The sequence below is a fragment of the Rhyacophila brunnea genome, unplaced genomic scaffold (genome assembly GCF_057557595.1).
Source record: "Rhyacophila brunnea isolate RB1 unplaced genomic scaffold, BYU_Rbru_1.0 scaffold_6, whole genome shotgun sequence".
Lineage (NCBI taxonomy): Eukaryota > Metazoa > Arthropoda > Insecta > Trichoptera > Rhyacophilidae > Rhyacophila > Rhyacophila brunnea.
In genome coordinates this window covers 47540473-47568197 of record NW_028233276.1, presented here as the reverse complement: position 1 = coordinate 47568197, position 27725 = coordinate 47540473, and the positions used below count along the sequence as shown (strand labels likewise).

Sequence of the window (27725 nt, the reverse complement as noted above, 5' to 3'; positions counted from 1 at the left end):
TAGATTAGGTTTTGAAATTCTGAATTATTCAACTGAATGTCCATTTTGAGGTTAGCTAACAAGTGTCAACAATACAATCGACCATTGCATGTACGATACCCAAGCACGAATCAAATCGCGAAAATACCTTTAAATAAAATTCATCCGTTATCATATTATAGTTCTAGTTTTTTTGCGCATAGTAAATGGACATGAACGTCATTTTAGTTATTGATTGGTATATTTTTATATTATAATCAATGACATTTGACACAAATTTGGTTAGTTGCAAAAAATACCACCGGAGCGCGACCACCTATTTCGACCATAGACAATATACGTATATTTTGACCAATCCACGAGCATTTCACACATTTAGTTTAGTTGCAAAAAATACCACCGTAGCGCTAGTATCTAATTTGTCCAAGACATGAAGTAGGCAGAAAAATTACTGCCGATTTCACGCACTCTCCAGATATTTTGTCTAATTCATGAATAAGACAACGGGCTTGCATTTTTCATGATTTAGGCAAAATTTTGCCCATTTCATGTAATATTCAATTTCGCACATTCGGCGTAACATATACACAAGGTACTGTCAAACTGACACATATTACATAGTCTTTGTTATATACTTGTATAGGTATTCTTTTACAGCATTATAATGTAGTAGTAGAAGCGAAACAATCAAACACACATGCTTTGAGAAAATTATTGTATATACTACATTGATTACAATCATTATATCGTCACTGTTCTGGCAGAAAACACTAATTCCAAAAAATAACATATTGAGTTAGTACCAAAATGTTCCTTATTTCAAATTTTACCGTCTGGAAACCTTCTTAATAAATAAACAGTCTTTATTTTAAAGTCACCCTTTTTATGATTACTTAATAAACTGACATGATAGACGATTATTTCAAACATTTTAACAACTTCAAAGACAAATTACTCAAAACTAGTATTCTCCAGTTAGTGTGTTCTGCCAGAACAGAGACGATATGTACATTCGTCTCTGTTCTGGCAGAACACACTAACTGGAGAATACTAGTTTTGAGTAATTTGACTTTGAAGTTGTTAAAATGTTTGAAATGGTCTATCACGTGAGTTTATTAAGTAATCGTAAAAAGGATGACTTTAAAATAAAGACTGTTTAATTATTAAAAAAGTTTCCAGACGGTAAAATTTGAAATAAGGAACATTTTGGTATAACTAACTCAATATGTCATTTTTTCGAATTAGTGTCTTCTGCCAGAACAGTGACGATAATTATATTGTGACCTCGTCGGGAATCTAACCCAGAGCCCCCGGACGAAAGACCAGTGCCTTACGAAGGGCGGTTGTAACCTTGGAATTTATCTCCAGTCTCATATTTCAATGATTATATATATATTACTCGTACTATAACAGTATTACTAAGTACCTACTAACCAATATAGGCTTCGTGGACTTTGGTTTTCTTGTACCTCCACAGGTAGATCCATCTGGTACCGAAGTACGGCAAGCTGAGGGGACCTGGAATCCTCGACATGTCATTTTTCCTCGTCTTGCCTTCATCGCACCGTTTCTCGAGAAGTTTTCTGTAGAACTGAACCAGGAAAGTCACTGCTCCGATGAGAAACCAAATGAGAACATTCTCTACGAGGTCTGGTAACATGGCACGCGAGCCACTGATGTGTAGCTACTGTAGAGACGGTATGTCTGGAAAAAAGAAAACAACAGAATTAATAGAGCAGTTTTTACCGCCTTTTGATGAAAATTAAATACAATAATTCATTGTATCGATTGGACAGGTTTTTCTTAACATAATATGATAACTCAGGATGTTTTAATAGTTGCGAGAAACGTAGGTATCTGAAGTGACGTCCCGTGGGGGTAGGCAGATTGAGCGTCGCTTGGGGGTGGCAGTTACCCGAAGGGCGGCAAATCGAGGAGAATCATAAGGTATAATATATAGAAATAGCTACCTAAACTTAGTTATAACGGAAATATCTTTCCTTAAAAAAATCAGCTCACTGGTTGGAAACAAAGTGTATTCATAATTACTAAAAAGGTTTAGTAGGACTGAAATTTTCGTAGGGTTCGAGATGTCTAGTTTACTTCCGTTGTCCTTGGACGTCACGTCCTTGCGCACATGCGCAGATTTGCGAATTACATTTGAATTATATGTAGATACCTACATACCCTAATTTAAAAAAATCCAAATATTTTTGCCAGTCACTCGCGAGCTTTGGAAGTTGTTATGTGTATTTTAAAATGTATCTGAAACCATGGACTCGCAATGTTTTGTCTATTGAAGTAGAGATGGTATTTAAATTAGATTTAGTGGTATAGGTCTTGTTAGTAATGTATCCATATACAACACATTAATTCTTAGATATTGGAGTCAAAAAAATGTGGCGGCATTTTGGCACTGTCTAGGGGCGGCATTTTGTCTTGGGACGTCACTGGGTATCTGAGTTGATAGCTTCATTGGTGGTTTTAAGCCACGTAGAGATTCGAGGCGAGGCCTCTTTTAGAAAACTTAACCAGTCGATAAACCGGCATTGCATTTTAAAAATAGGTGCTTGGATTTAAAAAAAATCTTTCATTAGGTAGGTACGTTTTTTTAACGATACTGTCCAAAATAGGGATTTTTTAAAAGATATTCGTACATATTGGCGACGCGATGGAAAACTGCTACTGGGTAGAGCCCTCGCCAGGATGACGAATGCGTTCGAATCCAAGATTTTTCTAATCGGTATGTTTCTGATGTCTTTGAAGTTATGTATGTACTAGTTGAATATAAAATATCTTAGCAGTGGCGAAGGGTGGAGGTAGGCTGTTAAGATCAGCCTTAAATAGTGCACACTAAAATTTGTCAGTCATACGTATTTATTTTTAGACTTTATTTAAGATTACTATTTACAGATGGTGTTGGTTAGTTTTTTAAATTTAGCTAAACCCTGCGAAACCAAGCCATAATAGATAATAGTCAAAAGATACTCCTCTATCTATGAAATAATTTATAGATATAATAATATTTGTCACATATTATAGTTTGGTTTAGGCAGGGCTTAATGAATTAAAAAAAATGAACCAACGATATATTGTGTAATATGTATTCTTAATCCTACGAAAACAAATAAGTATGAATGAAAAAGTGTACAAAATTTTGTATCGCCCAAAATATACCAAAACTATTATGGTTTGGCTTAGGCAGGATTTAATTGATTTTTAAAAACTAACTAATACCATCTGTAAATAATAGTAGTCTTAGTTCAATAAAACAAATACGTATGACTAACAAAGTTTAATGTGCACTATTTATACCATAGCATAGCATAGCTCCCTCACCCTTCACCACTGCTATTTAGTAACAATAAATAAAAAATGCTGGACAAAATCTTCTATAGAGCTGGAGCCTAGATAATATTATAATATATGAAATTTAAGATTTCGATTCTTTACCACTGGTCTGTACATAGACACGGGTAGATGGAAAACTTGTTCATTATAATGACTCATAAAGCCATAATATTTTTTTATTGTCTATTATTATTTAATGTATGGGTTATGAATACATTTTGTAGAAAGTATGAATCAAACCCGACAATATCCAAAGCTTCATCTATGCTAATATTATGAAGTCTATAATCGTATTCATGTTTTCTTTTCACGGTCACCTAATGTTGTTATACCATGTCTATTTTGGTATTTAGTTGAATTATAATATTATGCAAAAAAATCATGATGTTGACCCTGAATTCTGATCGATATAAATGTGTTCAAAAATAAAAAAAAATCGCTGCAAATATTTTGAAGAAAAAAAAAGGTTGTATCGTTAAGTTTAATGATTGCAAGTTTCTCGTGTTGCCAATAAAATTTAATCATGTTGATCGATTATTTTTTTTTTGCTATGGTATCCCTTCAATTAGGGATTGCAATACCGAATGAAAATACCTATACCGGTATTTCTTATTAAATACCGGTATTCGTGAAGTATATGGAAAAATGAAGTATCTACCAATAAACATAGATATAAAATCTTTTTAAAATATTAATATTTTATAACAACAATATCTAAATATGTACTATATGTCATCATCATCATCAGCCGGGGTCAATCCACTGCTGGATGAAGGCCTCCCCAAGCTTTCTCCAACTCTCTCGGTCCTGTGTCGTTCGCTGCCACGTATTTCCGCCGAACTTTACCAGTTCGTCAATCCAGCGTCTTTTAGGGCGACCCTGTGGCCGTTTCGTACCCCTTGGGTACCATTGGATGACGGCATTTGTCCAGCGGCCGTCCTTTCGGCGAGCAATGTGCCCCGCCCATCTCCATTTCAGCTGTTTGGCAACGTCTATTACATCGCGTACTCTTGTCTGCTTCCTAACCCATTCGTTTCTCTTACGGTCCTTTCGCGTGATGCCCAACATGCACCTCTCCATGCCTCGCTGTGTGACTCTTAACTTTTGGACATCTCTCGTATTGAGGGTCCACGTCTCGCAGCCATACATGAGCACGGGTAGCACACATTGGTTGAACACCCTACGCTTAAGACATAATGGTAGGTCACTCTTGAAGATACTATTCAGACATCCGAAAGCACTCCATCCCAGCTTTGTTCTTCGAGCAATTTCATCGTGCATGCTTCCGTCTATGGACACCTGCTGTCCGAGATAGATGTAGCTGCTGACTTGCTCGAGTTAGGTGCCAGAAATACAGATAATCGCAGGGTCCGAAAAACAGTTCCTCATCACTTTTGTCTTTGAGACATTTATCTTTAGACCGACCGTTTGACTGACATCCGCGAGTACTTGCATTCTACCTTGGAGGTCTTTCGGGTCTTGTGAGAGTATTATAGAGTACTATATGTAAAACTTTAAAAATGTAGATGTACTGATGTCTTCAAATACATAGTTGAACTATTGGTACCTTTCTCTTTGAAAGATATCTCAATAAAATTATATTATGAAGTGTACTTAGATGTGTATGTGTCCCACTGATAATTCCGCCTAATGTTTTATTAGTTTGTTATGCTTTTCACACTTAGCAATTTCTTTACTTTTATCCTGTAATAAGTAATACCAAACATAATGTTGCTCACTGTTTCAACAAAATTATATTTTTCTTCATAATTGTGTATTGAACCACTCTTTCGTTAATAAACATAAAACAATTTGGCACAGGTAAGTCCATTATAGTGTGTATGTGTATTCGCCACTAGGGCCGATGTTACTAATGCTTATACAAACGAACGACGTAACCAGATTAAAAATAATTACAAGACAAAAAGAACTTTTTATATACAGCGTTTTTAAATTTTCTGTTGAATCATATAAACTTGACTTGACTAGCTTAAACGATCAAAAAAATTTGTACTTGATAGAAATAATACTGAAATGTCATTTTAGTAAGTAACGCACGTATATATTAATAATTTAGTTGCTAGGACCCCAGACCTATACTAGCAACCAATAACGGTGTCGAAATAACTTTTCATACAAAACCGAATTAACTGAAAATGAATTCAATTCTACTTAAAGATGGCTAAAAGTATTAAAAAATGCATTAGCATCGTGTTATGATATATTGTAAACGTTTCAAATGTCTAGCTAGTCGGGAAGTTAGTTAAAAATCGATTGCAAGATTTGTACCGGATAAATAACCACCGGACAAATAAGAATACGACCTAATAAAAACGTTGTGAAATACAGTCCTCTTAAACCTTTCATGTTAATAAGTACATTTTGTTTCTGATTTTTAAAATCAGTATTTCGGTATCGAAAAATATTGGAATACCGGTATTGCAATCCCTATCTTCAATGAATGGCGAGCATTGCGAGCATGATTGTAAATACAAATTGTTACAACGACATATGTTTTCCAAACTGTTTTACGCGTGACCCCGACAGTACGAGAAAGTACAGGGTTGAATATTTTTTCGAAAAACATTTGACATTTTATTGTTAACTGCATGCCCCCACAAGAGTGGGAGTGACAATGCTCTAGTCTGGAAGCTCGGACTTAAGGGAAGCCGGGCGTGGTGGTTCGAGCCATGGCCCCCACAAGGGGGAGGTGACAGGGCTCCAGTCTAGGGGCCCGGGCTCAGGAGGGGCCCGGCGTGGCGGGTCAATCAGATATTTAAGATAAACACACATCACAAATTTGCTCTAATAGTAGGTAAAAAAAGTCGCCTGTCGCGCTTTTTCACAAGAAAGAATTTTACATTTATAAAATGAGGTCGTTAGATGCATTTTGATTGTTTTGTGTTGATACTTGACAACTACATAATTCAAGTAGATGTATTAAAACTACAAAAATCCCTAAAAATAAACCGAAGGCCCTTACTTTTACCTCTAACAAACGCTTCTGTTGTGCGTCACACACGCCATTAAGATTAGCGATAGGTAGGGGGCCCGCCAAAGATCCTGCCCGGGGGGCCCGTTTTAGGATATGGGGGTCATGGGTCGAGCAGTCAAGTGCGTGTCGGGAAATTTGTACGTATGCAGTTCGCCGTATCACACTTCACCGTGAAATGTTGTATCGGAAATATATGGTCGTATATTAAAGACCGTCCAATCTCTTTGAGTCGTATAGTAGGTACTGAGATAAAATTCAAGTCTAAATAAAACACGGTTCTTGTCAGATTACAGGAAGCTAGCGGCAAACAAATTTTGAAAATAGCCGATATACTGGATTATTTGTTAGGTTAGGTTAGGTTACGTTTTCATTCTTAAATTCATAAATTTTGCCAAAATCGGCTATGAGCATTGGCGCGGTTTCCTCCTGGCTTCCTGTAAGCCGACGTGTACCTAAAACACTTACAAAATACGTAATAAAAACTACCGAAAGGGAAAGACAGTATAAAATATGTACATATGTAATTAAATTATAAATACAGAACAACGCGTCTTTTTTTCATGTCGGTGCTATAGAGATGACCGTATAGTATACGGCCATCTCTTTCCGATATGAAAGCTCACTGCAAACTGTGCTACGGTGAAATGTAACATGTACAAATTACATGTAACCATCAAGTGAGATAAAAACACAAAAAATGCTCCAATATAATAGCGCTATATTCCTTAATATACGACGATGCAATTTGATGTGATATGATGATTAATATATTTAAAAAAAAATAATGGTAGTGCATTTGTGAAGCGCCTAGTTTCAAAAGCCCCTAAAACGGTTTTTGAAAATTTTTGAGTTAGATATGTATTTAGATGGATATTTTTATTACCTATATGATGGCCAAAGATTGAACTTTAAAAAACGCCAAAAACCGTCAATACGTATGATCAAAAATTGGGGTAAATTTCAAAACCCGCTAAAATGGTTGGGTGTGCTTTTCAAATACCCCTAAAATGGAAAGCCAAAATACTCTTTAGAGTGTAACAAATTAAAAAATAAATAAGTACATAAAGTTCACAGATTTAATAGATATGATTTTTTCTCATTTTTCTTAAAACTACCAAAATCGTTTTTATCATTTTTCTCAGAACTACCTAAAATCGTTTTAGGGGCTTTTGAAACTAGGCGCTTCATGTGTGGTATTTTCTTTGATAATCATTTTAGCTAGTTTCCTGACTAATAAAAATGGATATTTATCTAATATGGCGAAGGGTCACGTGTTACTTGGTTACCACAAAAAGGAGTCGCGATCAGAACTTCATAATATACGACAATTCAATAACTCAAGTGGATTTATTTAAACATACAAAAAATCGCTAAAAATACATGGAAAACCATTATTTTACCTCGCGGAACTCTGGGATCCCGTAGAAAATCATTTGGAGAACACTACATACTACTGTTGTAGAAGTAGAAAACACTGCCCTTAATATAATATATAAGTAGGGGGCTGCTAAACATCCTGGTCTGGGAGCCCGCTTCAGAGTGTGGGGGCCATGGCTAACTGTTCTGTAATTTTTATTATAGTATGTGCATGTACTACACTATTACTAGTACGATATTTTTATGTGTAGTGTAGTATGTAGGATACAAAAAAAAATATAGTAACTTGGCATTTCCGTATAAAAAATCTCTTATTTCTACCTCAAATAAGTACTCTGTACAAGCAAGTTGTGAGTTTTGTAAACACAGATCTACATAAGCCCAACGTTAGTGATACCTATATGGAATTATATATCTTATTAAAACCACCTTTATGTGTCTACTGTTATTGTAATTGGATAATAATTATAAATTATGAGGCTGGCCGTCCCAAAAATGCATATAATTCAACTCGGATCAATAGAGACTTTTTATTAATAAACGGGACAAAGTTATACATATTTAATAAAATATAGCTACCAAATTTTCGTTTTCTACCTTGGTTACCAGTGATTTTCAACAGTTTTACTAAACCGACAATCGTGACCCCCCGCCAAACTTACATGGTACCTACATCAAGCATCAGTATAAGAAATAATAATTATTCATAAACCATTTCTTTTACTCAACGAATAATTCACAAGATTTCAGAATGACGTAATATTCTACATATCGAACATACATACTGTTACATTCCCAAATTGTCCCCATTTGGGGATGTCTCTGTGAACCTGGAGAAGCCCGAGTCGGTACCAAGCCAACAAATAGTAAGGGTTGATTACGAAAATAAATAAAAATAAAGCCGGCAATGCTGTAAATTCCGGCCCTTTAAAAACATCTGCAACGTCGCCATTGTCCCCGTTTTCGACAGCGCTTTCCGTCGAAAGCGAAACAAAATGGCGGAGAGAACGCGGCCGACTGCCAGACAGTAAACATTGTTAACTCGCGCTACGTATAAAAGAACTTATAGAAATGTAACCATTAGTATATATTAACGTAAATAAATCACGTCGTTTCCACCACAATTCCGGTGTGTTATTTGTCCACCTCCAAGTCCCGAATCCAGACGAAAAACTATACAAAGAAACAAAATGACAGCGTCTTTCCACTTTCGTAAATGGAGGGAGATGACAATACCTTGACAACACTTCAGATATAATATACTTATACATACTTTCTAGAAAAAATCACATTTGAAAAAATACAACGCCTAACGGGATTTGAACCCTTATATCCAATGGTATCGCGCAAATATGCTTTAACAATTAAGTTATATAATATAATGTTCAATATGTAGAATGTTACATTCTCAAATCTTGTGAATTATTCGTTGAATAAAAGAAACGGTTCATTAAAAATTGTTAGCAAATTCAAGTAGACGTTATAACTAAAATATTTGACGAGAGCTGGGCGTCGGTTAGTAACTAAGGTAAATAATATTTCTTGATTTAATACACAAAAACCGATAGTCAATAATAACGCAATATGATAAGCATTTCATGTAGGACCTACTTGTTTAAATTATCGCAATTAAGTAGAAGGGACGTAGCTTAATTGGTTAAAGCATATTGGCGCGATACCAGTGGATGTCCCGTTGGGTGTCGTATTTTTTTTAATAATAATTAAATAAGACAGGCCATTTATAAAAGCTCGACTTACATTAAGTCAATTTGACCCCCCTTTCCGTATATAGGCAAAGCAAAACACTGATCAGGTTCTTAATTAAATGATTCATTGTAGAGTTCTCAGACGGTTGTCAAAAAAGACTATTCAAAAGTAAAAAGACCGGGACACGGCATGATTGCACGAGGTGCGGAAACGAAGCAATCACTGACATAACTATTGTGTTGTTTTGGCGCCATACTAGTGTACATACACAATATTTGTTTTTACCAATGATGTTAGAAATTTCCTTCTATAGAGGTAGCGTCTGAATGTGTGAAATTTAGGTAAAAAAGAACCACTACCTAATAGTTGTCTCCAAACCAACCCGTCCCGCACCATACTCGTTCTTAATCGAGCGTATCACGAGGCCCTACGTTTGAATATGAAGCATCATTAGTTGTTTATGCTTGGGAATAGGATTCCAATCCCGGGATCCCGAGCTATTTTCGATACCTATAAATCCCGGTATTAGTAAACATAATCCCGAAGATTTCGGAATTGATTTTTTTATCAATTTTTATGGAAAATAAAATAAAAACGAAAATATAACAGAAAAAAATATTTTTAATAACAAATAACTAAATTAGAAATAAACTGAGTTTGAATGAAGTTTGATTTATACCCATATGTAAGTTGCCGATTCATTTTATTTTTTCACATAAATTAATAAAAATGAGAAAGATTGGAAAAAAACAATGCTTCGCACTTTTAACAAAGTAATTCCACCATGATCTCATACGTTTTACGGCAGTTTCATATTTGGCTGACTAATTAGATTTATGAAGCGGAAAGGCTTTAAGTACACCATGGTTTTCTTTACTATTTTAAATCTCGCTAACCCATTCATTAAGTTTTTACTATCAGACACAGCAATCTCATATTAAATTCACATTATTATTTATATTACAATATTATTTACTCCATTAAACTTATGTATTTTCAAGATTGAACGTACACAATATTAAAAATAAATATCTTAAATAGTATAAATTATACTAGATTTATTTTTGACCGATTTTATCAATGTTATTTCTAAATATAATAACTATGCAAAAAATGCCAATCCCGGGATTGTCAAATTGTAATCCCGAAATCCCGGGATCAGAATTTTGGCTCGGGATTGGATTCCCTACTTGGGAATGTCTCAGGAGTAGATGCCCAAGACTGAGCGCCACGCACTCAAGTGTTTTTTGACTGACTCTACTAGACATAATTTAATCGGTGCCCATGAGAGAGAGCATGGAATAAAAATAAATGATTCTAATTAACTGGTTCACATATAAAATAGCTACTAAGTGATTTCGCACTGCAGGTTCATTTGCAGAGAGCTTCGCACTACTGCTATGACATTTATTTTATTTGCCAATTTTCAAGGTGTATAAAAAGACAATCCGTCACAATGAGTAGATTAGCAGCCAATGATACTACACTTTGTCATTATTATATATTTGAAAAACCATGTAAAATTAGTGAAGAACTATTTATAAACATAAAAAATTATTCCATGGCATATCTAAGAAAATCGGAATGGGAACTGATTTCAATATTTACGAAGTTTAGCAACTTAACCATACTTCACGAGCTTGCAAATTAATTTCAAATATTATAACTATTAACATATAAGACTCCTTCTAGAGTCAAAATTCTTTAGTTTTTATACTCTACAGATAAAATCTTCATTTGATGCCATTGTCTATGACAGGGATGGCGAACCTTTTTACGTACGCGTGCCAAAATTTCCTAAATATTATTTTTTGACTGTCTGACGTGCCGAGCAGTTTTTCGAGTAGATCGAGCAGGAAAAAAATGAAAAAATAGTTACAAAAATTCTATTAAAAAAGTTCAAAATTATAAGCAATTGAGTTCTTGAGTATTATTATTATAATGCCTACTTAGTTTGGTCCTTTACGAACAAATTGACGCCAAAATTTCTCGGATCAGATGAGGCATTCTCTCGCTACAGTGGTCTCAAGCATTATAAAATGATTGTAAATTGATTAAAATCAGAGGTTCGCGACACGGCTTACCCCGCCGCCTGATGAGGTCAGTGCTATAATATTATTATGTGTGACGCATAAAATATAACGACCCATCTATGCAATTTAAATGAATTATAATGCTTATCGATTGATAAATATTATTAAAACCGAAGAAAATACGCATTTTTAATATTATATAGTATATATTTAGGCATTTGTAAAACGTTTTGTAAAAAAAATCTATTTTTTTCTCTTCAACACAAAACATTCGCGTGCCATGCAAAATCATCTCGCGTGCCACCAGTGGCACGCGTACCATAGGTTCGCTATCCATGGTCTATGACCTATGTGTTTTATATTATTAGTGTGGGGTACATTTTTGTCATAATAAATGCATTTTGTCATTTTATACACTGCAATATAATTTATAGTGCCTGTACATGTACATGCATTTACTGGCAGCAATAGTGTCTATTTTAAACTATCGTGACGTAACTGTTTATACGTAAAAGTGCTGACTGTCTCTCCAATCTTATTCTTCAAGAGTGAGCGAGACACGATGTTGTCATTTTATGGTACTATTACTACTATTTGACAGGTAGTGAAAATCGGTTAACCTCAAAATTCGTTCGAAGTTCGTTTTTTTGCCGGCAGGTTCGCCACTATCGTTCTGCTTCGCATGAAAATTCAGAAGCTTTCAAACTTTCTTGATTCATGCATGCAAGTTTGCAACTGTAGGATAATACATGACGTATACCCATACATTTTCTTGTTATGGCCGCGATAATACTAAACTTACTTCAACGTCAACAGTAAATCCATGCACGTGTAAACGGGGTATTATTATAGTATATTTTTCTGTTGCAAAACTAAATTGGCATATTACCTACTTATGACGTAGGTTCTTGTAGTGTCATTGTAGTTAACAAACAAAATATAATAAAGAAAGATAAAAATATACTTTGGGAATAGAAATAGATGAATTTATTTATCAACATTAAATGGGTGAATATATTGACACCTCATATGGCTAGGTAGGTATACCTAAATTATTTATGCATAAAATAACAATAAATTATTGAAGATAATGTTATTGTTTTCGTCGACAAAAATAACTTTGAGATAAAAAAGTCGAATTAATAATTCTAATTTTGGCACAGTCTTTGATAGTACATAATAGTATACAATATTTAAATTGTTTCTACCATTGTTATGCGTATTAAACATATTATATTTATTTTAAGGTATAATAATTTATCTTATCTGAATTTTTAATATGAATTCAGCTTCCATCAACTTAGAGTATAATCTAAGATTTAGGGATTGCAATACTGAATGAATATTTCAATATCGGTATTTCGGGATTTTTTATTGAATACCGGTATAATTCGTCAAAACTTATTCTATAAAAAAATAACTACCTATCAATAAATATGACTATTGATATCTATTTAAAACACTATTTTATAGCAACCTAAAGTACCTACCGACATTTATAAATATGTATAGATCATAATATTTTAGAACTTCTAGAATTTTAACAAATAATATAAGTAAGTATATAAATAATAAAAATAATTAATTTGTTGGATGTTCTATCAACGTTGGATCAATAGTTATGAAATAATAGGAAATATTTACCACGAATGTTTTCTTTTTCAAAATATGTTAATAATTCATCGCGATAATTCTATCAGTACGTAAGTACATTTGAGGGATTTTGTTTTATTGTTATTTAACTTTTGTTAGTTTCAGTAGATATATTTGCATTTAGGAAGCATTAATCTTATACACTAAATTTAATTTACAATATAATAAGTAGTAGGCAATGAAAAAATAACATTAAATGCATATCCGAAAAACAAAGCGATAATCCCGGTATTTTGAATTTTTAAAACCGGTAGTTCGGTATCGATAAATTATTGAATATGTACCAGTATTGAAATCCCTATCTAAGAGTATTATTAAATTTCTCAGTAGGTCTTAATAAAAATTACGGATTTTCAGATTTTAACTTCTATTTCATCTACAAATCTACTTATCAGTATTGTTTATTATAACGTTTCAATTTCAATTTACTTACTCGTTTTTAAGTCGCTATAAAAATTACAAATTATTATGTCAATACGTTTGCGAGTGTCATAAATATTGATATTAGGAGCCCCTTAGGCCCGTTTCAGACGGGACACCGGTGTCGCGCTCGATATAATATGGGAGGCCTTTGTATTCGAATAAAGGGGCATTTGTATTATGTTTATGAAAGCCCAGAGCTAATGAGTCAACGCATAATTTCGCGTTATAAATTAGAACATAAAACTGGCTGTGGTAATAAAAACAAGTGTATCGGCGGCTTGAGATTGTAGCGGCCGACGAAAAAGTGTACAAGACACGCGTTGACTCATTAGCTCTGGGGCGTTCATAAACATAATACAAAGGCCTCCTATAGTATATCGAGCGCGACACCGGTGTCCTGTCTGAAACGGGCCTTAGTTTGAATTCTCAGTGATAGGTAGATATTGCGTTTTTTCTAAACCATTTATAAACCTAGGTACTATAATATAATATTATAAAAAGATAAGCTAAAATCTGCAACGTTTTTATGTTACCTATATTCAGAGACTTGAAATTTGGTAAATACACGGGTGTAATGTGGTGAAAATTATTGTATTCTACATACTTCGAAAACATCTCATTGCTAAAGCACATTGGCGCGAATCCAGTGGATACGGGTTCAACGGGGTCGACCATAGACTATAGATACATCTAGACGCCACCCGTTGCATTGCTAAATGAAGCTACATGCTGTGCGTTTGGTTTGTGGGCGAGCGAACGCGTTCGCCTACAAATGTTTGAGACCATAGACCATTTCACTAGTGCTCGCCCAAAGTGCTCCCACTAGACGCTCAGAATTAAAATATAATTTTCTATTATTTTACGTTATATAGTATTTTTAAGCGGTCAAAATGCAACCATTATGTAAAGATATCCATAATTTAAGTTATTTTAAAGAAACACTAGGTCACTGATATTAAAATATATAATAATATACAAATAAATTATCACGAACATGTATCAACTTACCTATGAAACGTAATACCATCTTCTTGCTTATCAGTACGGCTACCATATTTTAATACAACACGCAGAACCACCTTTCCTACTTAATTAACTAAAAATATATACCACTGACTTTATGTTTAACACAAAAAATAGCAAATTTAGCAACACGAACTCGCAGATTATCGATGCTACATGAAGCGATTCACCACGATTTGCCAGCGATACTTTTGGAAACTGACTCAAAAATATGTAGACCTTTTATCTTACTCTAGCACGTGTCGCAGAGATTATAAGGGTGCCGAATACTTTCTCACTCGCACTCATGCATCGTTTTTGTTCAGGCCTTGGTCGACCCTTGCGTTACATATAACGCAATCAGTGACGTCCCGTGGGGGTAGGTAGATTGAGCGTCGCTTGGGGGCGGCAGTTACTGGAAGGGCGGCAAATCGAAAAAAAACGTTTGGAATATATAGAAATAGCTGGCTAAACTTAGTAATAGGTAACGAAAATATCTTTCCATTAAAAAACTCAGCTTACTGGTTTTATCGGGTTTGCCATATCTAGTTTACTTCCGTTGCCCTTCGACGTTCTTGGTGACCAAAAACGACACATGCAGATTTGCGAATAATTAGTCTGATAATTTGTCTTGAATGATTATTATTTACGTTTAATGTATCCATACAACACATTTCTTAGATATTGGACTCATGAAAGGATAATGTATAAAAAAATGAGGCGGTATTTTGGCGCTGCCTAGGGGCGGTATTTTATTTAGGGACGTCACTGAACGCAATGAAATAAAATTGCATTCACTCATGGAAAATTAGCTTCTGAAAAAAATGGTAACATAATGACGTTTTCAGACTTTCGTTGCCTCAATGTGTTAATCTTATGAAAATAACAATAACACATGTTGATAATTAAAAAAAAATACATATTGGCGGTTTGCATCCGCCATGAACCAGAATATTTTTATTAAATAATAAAAAAAACAGTTTTATTTATTTTACGACGTCAAAATAGCGCGAGAAAAAAATCAGCTGTAGAGAATGTTACTTGAACTTGACCTAAGTACAGTGGTAGTCAACCTTTTTATATGTTTTATCGCAAAAATAGTTTGCAGCGATTATGTACTTAAATCATTTCGACAGTAAACAGTGTATAAGCGATGTATGGCATTTTCAATTTTAATTGGACAACAATGAATGCTATGTAATATAATTCATTAGTATTTGCATAGGTGTTTGGTTTTTGTTCGTATACTATAATTATGTACCTACTAACGATATTATTACATTGACGTTGATCGATTGGATTAAATGCGAAAAGTTGACTAGTTCATCTAAGTTTCTTGAAGCAATAATGATGTCATTGACACAGTTTTTCCGCACGGTTTGTTCAACTACTGCTAAGCAGAACAAAAAAAAAATTAAACACTTGGTTACGCCTGCCTCCCCCATATAGTATTGCAAATTCAAGGTTGAATAACAGGACCGTAATGAGGATATTATAAGTACAGGACAGATATTAAATCTTTTTCGTAGTAATGAATGATGTCGAATTGTAAATTAAGGTAATAAATTTACTATTTCTCATAGGATCAACACTATTTACATAATAGTTTCAAGGCTATTCTACTCATTATACAGTGAATTAATTTATACATAAATCAGTCTTACCTTTTTACGTTATATCGTGCGATCATTACAAATAATATGTCAGTATTATGCCAATAGCATGCCAGTATATCGTACTGATTTAATTGAGGGGAGCCACTAGTGTCGACTATTTATAGTGTAACTAAGGTTTTTACTTAACGAAATATACCTACGTAGTTAGATTAGGTACACAAGTTATTCAAAAAATGACGTTTAATATGAAGTTAACCAGAGCAATGCTTAGCTAGATGACGTGTAGGAAAGGGTATTAATATAAGTATCTATCTACTACCTACTAACAAGGCCCAATGACTTAGCCAATAAACCAAGGCCCACAGGGTCTTATTTAGACACAAAGGTATAACCAAAAAAATAGTCAATCATCGAATAATCGAGTTGAGAAAATGCGTAACAATGACGTAAAAAAATTATCTACCTAGTTATAGGCAATTTATGAATATTATTTTTTCAAAATTACTTTCCCATTACCATTACTTACCATACAAGTGTATACTGACAGAACGCATTATTTCAGTTTTTGCTGTTTTTCTGTTTTAAATGCCAAAATGTATACAATTTTACGCTCTACGTCCTGGTAAAACGCACAAAGGCATAGGATATAATGGTGAGAAAATAGAAATATTATTAAGTAAACCATATTGTTATTTTTTTATTCTGATAGAAAGCATGATAATGACCTAATGCGTTCTGCGTATACAAAATACAGGACTTGTATCATGTCGTATATTGTGTTTGCCATACAGGTTAGTCTTTATAATGTAGAAAAAATGTTTTTAAATCATAAAAAAATCTACGTGGGAGAACGCTTTGAAAAAAAAAATTAAAGTCCTTTTTGCGATTATCTCAGAACTTGTTTTATGAGTTAATGCTTTCTGTCAGTATACCCTCGCATATATCAAGCATGTGAACGTTAGAGTTATATTTTTTAAAATTAATCTTTTTAATCATTGATATGATAACCAATGACATTAATATGGACGAAGCATCTGGAAAAAAATGACAATCACTTTTTTGTCACGTCTGTCGAATGGGATAATCTGTTCTAACGCCATTACAATAAAGGTCATATATGCTATAAATTCCCGATGCGCGATATCGCATAATGGAAATTGCGTGACGTCTACCTATCATGTGCGAATGTCGCTATGCGCGAATTTACTTGCTAGCTACTGTATTGAGTGCGTTGTTCATTAATAATGTCATTGGTTATAACATTATATAAATAAATATTTTTTGAATAACTGGCACCAGCTTGAGTGAAACAACTATAAATACATAACAATGGAAACACCGGGACCCCATACATTTGCAGGTGTTCCGTTTCAGCGTTTTGCAGAATCAGAATCAAAGCTTACAATTATTCCGGTTCTATAATAATAAAAGGGTTCTCAGAGTTTCTGGGTTTGATTCCGGTTCCATTTTCAGATCTGATTATAATAGTATCTATTATCTATACATTGTCAGTATCAAAATTAATTCCTCAGTGCGACACTGCTTGATTGAAAAAAATGTTGTGGAACTTGATTTTTTAATTAGAATAGGCAATCTCGGTTGATGTAGTGTAGTCATTTAGTCATTACACTTGAGCCACTTGTACGAGATCACTTCCCGTAACATATAAACGTGTATCCACTCGCATATTGGACCAATTAGCTATTTTTGATTCAGGTTTTTAACACACCGGAGACAGGTGAGAGTCAAATATATTTTGTGATATATTATTATTTCATTAATCATTAGCTGGGGTCGGTCCACTGACAAATGAATGCCTCCCCTTCTTCTGCTATTATCAGTCCCTAGTTTCACTGCCATGTCCATTCGGCGAATTTGATAATATTATACCGTACTTCCGTATGCATTTGACATTTCCATGTTATTTCCAAGATGTACATTTTCATTTCATATTGCGCAACTTTCGATTTTTGGATGTGCCTTCCACAACACATCTGAAAATTATCGATCCCTTATCGATTCGCTGTTTTTATGGTACATGGCATAACCACAAAAAAAAAACTCAACGTTGACTAAATCGGTCGACCAGGGAACGTACAAATAATGGAAATTGCGTTACCCCCTGGATGGTTACATGTAAATTGTACGTAAAACATTTCACCGTGGCACAGTTCGCCGTGAGATTTCTTATCGGAAAGTGATCACCGTGTACTATACGGTCTCCAATTTTATTAGATTCAATGTGAACATTAATTCAATTTTCATGGCTGATTTTGGCAAAATTCATGAATTCAAGAATGAAAACCTAACCTAACGAATAATCCAGTATATCGGCTAAATCAAATTTTGTTTGCTGCTGGCTTCCTGTAAAGTGTAAACCGACAAGAACCGTGTTTTATTTAGAGATGCATTGTATGTCAGTACTATACGACTATACGACAGTCTTTAATATACGGCCATATATTTCCGATACAACATTTCATGGTGAAGTATTATACGGCGAACTGCATACGTACAAGTTTCAGTACACGCTCCTGGGTGTGGTTGTAATAAAAATTCTCGAGTTTAGAAAAATATGGGATACAGTTAAACACGTATTAGAATATTTCGCTAGGTACCTGAAACAACATTGGGATAAAGTGAAAAAATCGATTTTGGGATATGTTTGTCAATTGATTGCTGAAAGCTATAGCTACACAATAAATAACTGGGATTTTAAAAAAATGTAACACGCCCCATTTAAAAGAAAAATAAATGCCGCTGTTGCACTTATTAAAATTGTACTGTAACTTCAAAGCAACAGTGGAATAACTATGGTACACCACTGTTAATAATGGTATACAAAAAATCCTATCATTATCATTTGTATTAAACCGCAGAAAACACAAAACAAACATAATTTTACTATTTTATTTATATGCTACAAACATTATAGTTCAATTATCTCGAAACAAGTATTTTTGACTTATCCTACTGTTGCTTGTAGTTAGCGATTTACACCTTTTCATAAATTATGCATTAAAATGAGTATTACGTAAACGAAACGTGCGTTCAGTACGAACTGGTTATATTTGAGAACGTTCATGGGGCTTTCCATATTTAATATTTTTCATTTTAGGTATAATATCATGTTACAGGAATTATAGAATTATAATTAGGATCATGGCTTCCTGTTTCGTCACGAATGCACACCCTGTTAACAATTACAGACTTTTGCAAAAAGAGCACGTTCCACATTTTAAATATTATTTATTTCAAAAATAGAACAATGCACGGAGAACATGAGACTTATTTCATCTTGTAGAGAATTAATACACCATAAACAAAGTAATACAAATCATGCACGGTATAAAGTGTGTTATTAATATTCGTCAAAATGATAACAATTATTACAATGCGCGTTTTCAAAACACCACAACCGTCCAGGCTGTATTGAAATATAAAAAAATCTTATAACAATGCACATTTTTCGTTTAAAAGATGCGATCGATTTCAATTGCAGTGCAGTAGGCGCAAAAAGTGTGGCACACAACTTGACCGGGAGTTTAGATCGAGCAGTTTAACAACCTCCTATGAATCGAGTGTCTCGTTTCAAGGAAATCTAAAATGTTCGCACAGTCGGGCTTGTTTGAATAAATCTAGATCGCTAAAGTGGCGTGCCATAACTTCATCTCTCTTCACCATTCCAGATTATTAAGATTTTTTTGATTCAGAAAATTCATTGATGCTTTCCTATTCAAAGACAGACGTAGGACGCTGGTAAAGACCATTAATACCTGCACAATTTGATGATTAGACCCAAGATTTTGCCAATTTAGTTATAAGAATACCTTTCCACGAATTTTATTTGTGTTTTCCATTATCACTTATTCTTTCAGTGTCGCGACAAGTCAACTCCAGCCGACGAGGTCTTTTTCGGCTTTTCTTCATTCGTCGACGTTGAGAAAGATTCTTCCGTTATTCTTAACCACTCCTATAAGCGCATCCGCGTCCTTCCGTCCTTCTAGGTTGGCATTGAGATGACAATTTTTATGCCCATAACTGGCGTTTACCGAACATGGCATGGCTCAGAAGTTTTATGAAGATGGAATGTTTTGTTGGTACATGCGGTATAACTTTAAATCTGATACTCCACATCTTAACCTCATCCACAGATCTGCATCTCCGCTAATCTCTTACTCTCAAATCAGTCAGTCCAGCTGTTGATTATCTATTTATTTGGCAGAATATTTATTTATATTCCTTATAAAAATAAGTAATAAGTTTTAACAAATGGTAGCTCGAGCTAACTAGACTTTTGGACTATATGTTAAGCTGGTGTTCTTAAATTCAAGAATATTTAGATTCTCGAGAATCCGATTTTGGTTTATTGATTTCTCGAGATATCCAGAAATTTTAATTTAAGATATTATTAGGTACTTATGTGAAAAAAAATGATTTTCCTTATTATTAATTAATATTATTAATGAGAGTCAAGAGGTCTTTATTTAGCTCTAGGTATTTTAATATTGTTATGAGGATTCTTCTTCGTACACTCTTAGCTGATGATTGTGATCACTTTTTAATTTTGCCATCCTTTGAGCGGCCAAGACTTTCCATCCTTCTCCCAGGGCAGAATGAATGATACGAGAATTAGTTGTGAGCTATCTCTCAAAATTTTACGTAGTCAGTTGAATTCTACCATGTGACTCAACCCGTTGATCAGAAGCCGAACGCACCAATTCTTCCTCAATATATTAAAATTTACCCGACCAGACAGGTTCATATTAAAGAAGAGGTTAGTAGAAGTCCATTCATTGTACACGATCAACCCATCTTTGCTTGAGAATTTTTGCTAGTTTGGATTATATTGGATTTTACAAATTTTTCGTAGACTTCGTGGTTATAATTAGGGAATCCAATCCCGAGCCAAAATTCTGATCCCGGGATTTCGGGATTACAATTTGACAATCCCGGGATTGGCATTTTTTCCATTGTTAATATAAAATTTTTATATTTACAAATATCATTGATAAAATCGATCAAAAATAAATCTAGTATAATTTATACAATTTAAGACATTTATTGTTAATATTGTATACGTTCAATCTTGGAAATACACAAGTTTAACGGAGTAAATAATATTGTAATTTAAATAATAATGTGAATTTAATAGGAGATTGCTGTTTCTGATAGTAAAGACTTAATGAATGGATTAGCGAGATTTAAAATATTAAAGCAAATAATCATGGCGTACTTATGGCCTTTCCGCTTCATAAATCTAATTAGTCAGACAAATATGAAACTGCCGTAAAACGTATGATATCATGGTGGAATTACTTTGTTAAAAGTGCAAAGCATTGTTTTTTCCAATCTTTCCATTTTTAATAATTCACGTGAAAAAATAAAATGAATCTGCAACCTACACATGGGTATAAATCAAACTTCATTCAAACTCAGTTTATTTATAATGTAGTTATTTTTTATTACAAGTATGTTTTCTGTTATATTTTCGCTTTTATTTTATTTTCCATAAAAATTGATAAAAAAAAATCAATCCCGAAATCCCGGGATTATGTTTATCAATCCCGATACTTTAGATGTATATGGATACCGTAAGATGGACTTGTTAATTTTTTCATGGGAAACGGCACCCCAGGAAGAAGATATTATTATAATAGGTATTCAATAGCTACACATTTGCGTGATATATGAATAATATTGTAATAGTATTTTATTCTGGCATGCCACTGGAATAGACAAAAACTGCCAACATTTTTTCACCGCGATGAATAAAAATCGACATAGTTAATGAAATATCTCAAGAGAAATCGAAGATATTTCAAAGGGTGTTTACACTTTATAAAACTATTTTTAATGCTCTATGAATGAAAAATTAAACATAGTATAATATCACAATACCTACTACAAGGAATAGCATTACGTACTCAAATATGTGAAAGTTATAATAAGTTGTAATTTATTGGATTTGGTTAATCTATACAGAGCTTTTAAATTAGACAATATTATAAATAATTACAAGATAAAAAGAACTTTTTATATACCACGTTTTTAAATATTCTGTTCATCATAAATCATATCATATAAACTTGACAATTATATGTATTAATAAATATAGAATACTGGAATGTCATTTTGATATTTAATATTGATTTCATAACAAACAAGAATATGAGCTAATAAAAACATGGTAGGTAAAATACAATACATTAGGCGATAACTTTTATTATAACACTTTTTTTTCTTTATCGCCTGCTTTGTTGCATAACGTTATTATTAATTTATATTGATAGATAATGCGTTTTTTACAGAGAGATTCCATCGAATGCAACGGAATAAAAATTGTAATATATTCCAAGATGTAACGGTTTATTCTCATCTTTTGAGTCACCAATTGAGCAAGTTAAAAATGAAAATTTAAAACCCGTTATAAAATACAATGCCAAAGCTTGTATATCGACTTATCACTATGTTATAATATATACCGTACCATTAATGTATATTTATAAGGTCAATACGTTTATTCTGAATACATTTTAATAAATCTACTTACACGTTTTTTCTTAATCTACCCATGTAAAGCAACGCTCAATTTTATTTATTTATTTGTAAATATATTTTATATTGTAATATATGTCATCAATATCAGCCGAGTTATATCAACATCTAGAGAAGACCTCCCCTAGCTCTTCCCACTATTCTCGGATCTTTGTTACTCGATTTCACGTACATCTACGAACTTTGTGAGTTTGTTTTCGTCACTGGATTTTACGGCGTTTTGTGGTTGTGACTAGGGATTCCAATTCCGGGATCCCGAGCTATTTTTGATACCTATGAATCCCGGGATTGATAAACATAATCCCGAAACTTTCCGGATTGATTTTTTTATAAATTTTTATGGAAAATAAAATAAAAACGAAAAAAATAACAGAAAAAATTCTTTTAATAAATGAAATTAATGAAATTTGATTTATACCCATGTGTAAGTTGCCGATTCATTTTATTTTTTCACATAATTTAATAAAATGAGAAAGATTGAAAAAAATCAATGCTTCGCACTATTAACAAAGTAATTCAACCATGATCTCATACGTTTTACGGCAGTTTCATATTTGGCTGACTAATTAAATTTATGAAGCGGAAAGGCCATAAGTACACCATGATTTGCTTTACTATTTTAAATCTCGCTAACCCATTCATTAAGTTTTTACTATCAGAAACAGCAATCTCATACTAAATTCACATTATTATTTATATGAAAATATTATTTACTCCAATATACTTATGTATTTCCAAGATTGAACGTATACAATATTAACAATAAATGTCTTAAATAGTATAAATTATACTTGATTTATTTTTGACCGATTTTATCAATGGTATTTGTAAATATAATTTTTTTATATTAACAATGGAAAAAAAAATGCCAATCCCGGGACCAGTCCCAAGATCCCGGGATTGTCAAATTGTAATCCCGAAATCCCAGGATCAGAATTTTGGCTCGGGATTGGATTCCCTAGTTGTGACCAACACTGTATGACTTAAATATTGAAAATTTATGAAAAAATAACAGAAACTTATGAAAAAATAACAGAAACGTAATTATGTTAGTTATTATATTTTATTTTAAATACTTATTATTTCTACAATTTTAATTATTTATTTCAAGACCAGTTAGTTACAAAAATTACGTGGATATGTTATTTATTATAAACGCGTATTGGGTAGACACACACGATTAAAATAAGTAACACAAATGAAAAAATATTATTATTTTTTATTAAAACAGGAACCAAACAACAACTAAACATTTGATAATTAAATACACTACATTTAGTTTGAAAGTTGATTCTGGAATAAGTAAGTCCTCAGTAATGAAATCTCAAGCAATAACTTGTAAATATCAAAGAAAACACAGCTTATAAATGATTATTTATCATAAATACATATATTACCTACTTAGGACCGTAATATTATAGTTTTGTGTAATACGTCACTTAGTTTGTACAATGTGTTTATAGTTTATTTGTATTTTACTGCTCCGCCTCTTGGTACACAAACATGCAATATTGTTTTTAATAATCCATAACAACAATACGAAAATAGCATAAAAATGAAAACAATCATGTCCTATTTCTAGGTATAATGTCCTATAAAACGTTTTTCCAATGTATCTATAGTCTAAGGTTTTACCCAAGCCCTGAACAAAAACATACTATAAGTGCGAGTGAGAAAGCATTCGACACCAGTGACGTCCCTACACAAAATGCCGCCCCTAGACAGTGCCAAAATGCCGCCACATTTTTTTGACTCCAATATCTAAGATATGTGTTGTATGGATACATTACTAACAATATATATACCACTAAATCTAATTTAAATGATATTTCTGCTTCAATAGACAATATTGCGAGTCTACGGTTTCAGATAGGTAGATACATTTAAAAATACACTGGACAACTTCCAAAACTCGCGAGTGACTGGCTAACATATTTGGATAAATTTTAAATTAGGTACGTATGCACGTGTCATTGCTGTTCACCAAGAAGTAAACTAGACATCGCGAACCCGACAAAAAAATCCTGTTAAACTTTTATAGTACTAAATAATACATTTTGTTTCCAACCAGTGAGCTGATTTTTTTAATGGAAAGATATTTCCGTTATAAGGTACTAAGTTTATGTAACTATTTCTATATTGTATACCTAGTGATTCCCCTCAATTTGCCACCCTTTGGGTAACTGCCACCCCCAAGCGACGCTCAATCTGCCCACCCCCACGGGACATCACTGTTTGACACGCTTATATCTCAGCAATATGCGTTAGAGTAAGATAGAATTTCTATGGCTGAATAATTATTTTTTGTACACGTCGCCGGTAAATATTGGTGTGAATGACTCCATTCATTCAAAAAAATTATTGTTTTTGTGTTAATTTGGTAGAAAATATGGTTAACTATGTTGTGTTTAAATTTTGTAGCCGTACCGAGAAGCAACATAATGGTTTAACGTTTCATAGTTAAGCTAATATTATAATATATAAAATTGAGGTTATACTGTGCGTTATGCGCAAGAAACACGTCTTCACTTCACCGAACAATACCCACTCTCTTTATAGTATTACCTATTCTAAGGTTTAATCATATTTCGACGATATTGCCGAGCGTTGATCCTATACCAGGCGAGTGCTATCTTCCAGAATCTAGATGGTGCTCCATAAATCAATACAAGACAAAGAACGACTCTCTCTCACTTAAACCTAACTCTGGGAGAAAGAGGTCCAGTCAAAAGGCCGAAGAATCTGAAGATTTGGCTTTACCAGAGCACATCCGCGTTGTTAGCAAAGGTGGCAGCAAAGGTGAAAATCTTTTAGGTTTTGTTTTAGGGGTTGGCAAACTTTTATTTGTGAAGGGCCAAGTTGTAAAAAATGCTCTGCAATCCAGAAGGTAAACTCGAGGATATTATTTATCTACTAACCTCAAATTTTTCACTAAAATATTAGTTTTTTTACTTATAAAGTTTTCACCAATATATTGAACAAAAGGTAACTTAGAAATAATAATATGTAGACTATACTTAATTGTTTATTTAGGTGAATGAAATATTAGAATTATTAGATATATACATCTTATTTTGTTCGCCAGGACCCTATGACTGAGGATCGTGACCTGAATGATTTGGTTGTCGTACAACCTTTTCAACAAGTTTCCTCCTCTCTTTTCGGCGTTCTACGACACGCAATTCCAGTGTCCAAAGCCGTGGCACTCAATTTTGCTTTAATACTCTGACGATGAAGGTCTAAATCTAAATGATAAGACATCGCTGACGACACAGCTGGACACTGACGATCTTAATATTTTTGACCATTAGGCTTCTTCCATTCATTAAGTCAAGTGTTCATTGCTATAACAAAATTGCGGAGTGTCTGGGTATGGGGAATGACGTGACGATAAGGGATAGTAGGCGGGGTAAATATGGAAGTCAATGATGCCTGCTAGATTTTGTTATTCCCGTCCCCAGCCGCCGCATTAAAAAATAATACATGTACAGTAAATGGGAAGATATTTTGGTTACGAGGAAACTTTCACGCAGTGACGTCCCGTGGGGGTAGGTAGATTGAGCGTCGCTTGGGGGCGGCAGTTACTCGAAGGGCGACAAATCGAGGAGAATCATTTAGAATATATAGAAATAGCTAAAATTATTTTGTTGACATGTGCAATAGTAGCATAGTGAAAATGATAAATCTAATAATCTGTGTATTGTCAAATGGTACATACCAAATGTGTCTGGTGATTTGGGTGTCTAACATAATTACCTACCTATTATAATATTATATTTATTCGCTTTTTTATATCTAAATTTAATTTTATATATTTTAGTGGTATTTATTTTGTTAGTAATGTATCTATACAACATATTTTTTAAGAGTCATGAAAGGATGATAAAAATACTGTATAAAAAAATGGGGCTGCATTATGGCGCTGGCTAGGGGCGGCATTTTGTCTCGAGACGTCACTGCTTTCACGCAACCCCCTCGGTTCGGTTCTTGTAATCTCAGTAACACCATTTCAATACAATTAATGCTAAATGCGATATATTATTATTATTATATAGTTTATTTATAGTTTACATACTTTATTCCTTGTTTCTAGATATGCCGCCTAGACTGACGGGACCAATTAAACTATTTTGCAGTCATCGGTCATGCAGATAAGACTCGAGTGTAAACACCGAAATCAATTGCATTATAAATTATGCAATAGTTTATTTTTACTTTATTACATAATATTATGTCCGATAACTATTTGAAATACTAATTTTTAATAAACGGAATAAAATCAGCAACGGAGAACCAGTGGCACATTTGTCCAAGTATGGCGTTTGATGACTTTCGTACAACGTTCGAATGACGAAAAATAAATCACGAAATAAGATAAAATAAAACTATTTTTGTAGTACCTTCTAAATCACACATTAGTTACTAACGGTTGCATTCGTGGCCCCTACAAGGGGGGAGGCTGACAGGGTTCTAGCCTGGGGGCCCGAACTTAGAGGAGGCCCGGCCTAGCAGGTCGACCAGTTAAGTCAGATAAACACACACTTGCTTGAAAAATAGTAACATTTATAAATATGCAGCTATCTATATGATGCAATTCGATGTGATGTGATGATTGATTCATGTGTAGAAATTTATTTTAATTATTTTTAGTTCTAATTTTTAGTTATAATAAAAAATGGTTATTTTTGTCATATTGAAGGGTGGCATGTTACTTGACTATCACAAAAGAGGGTCGTGGTCAGTGCTTCATAATTGAACGCCGAGTAAAAATACGTAAAATCGCTAAAATACTCGGAACGCCATTAATTTTACTTTGAGATACCATTGGAGATATCATTTACCACTAAAGTGTATAACATCATACTGCCCTTAACCATAGCGATAGGTCTGGGGGACCGCCAAACTACCTGGCCAGGGGGCCCGCTTCAGTATATGGGGGCCATGGTTGCATTTGTTTAAAACACGCACTCTCAAATAAAATCAATGAATGAAATAAAATCAATCAACAATTGTCAATCTACCTTTATATTA

The 27725-nt window shown here is 33.5% G+C and overlaps 1 protein-coding gene and 1 long non-coding RNA gene across 3 annotated transcripts in view; one reads left to right on the top strand and one right to left on the bottom strand.

Moving 5' to 3' along the window:
- Nucleotides 1–27725, bottom strand: part of shd (cytochrome P450 family 24 subfamily A member shade) — an 84063-nt gene that overhangs the window by 22184 nt on the left and 34154 nt on the right. Inside the window, exon 2 of one of the 2 annotated variants that reach the window (XM_085957071.1) lies at nucleotides 1414–1683. In XM_085957071.1, the coding sequence (XP_085813197.1) occupies nucleotides 1414–1639 (226 nt within the window). In that variant the 5' untranslated portion in view covers nucleotides 1640–1683. Of the gene's footprint in view, nucleotides 1–127; nucleotides 505–1413; nucleotides 1684–27725 lie in introns of those variants that run through there. The other variant, XM_085957072.1, reaches the window with a different exon arrangement.
- Nucleotides 457–27110, top strand: LOC147065752 (uncharacterized). The gene is made up of 3 exons (XR_015071820.1): nucleotides 457–571; nucleotides 1457–1677; nucleotides 26788–27110. It is a non-coding gene; the product is annotated as an uncharacterized LOC147065752 (long non-coding RNA).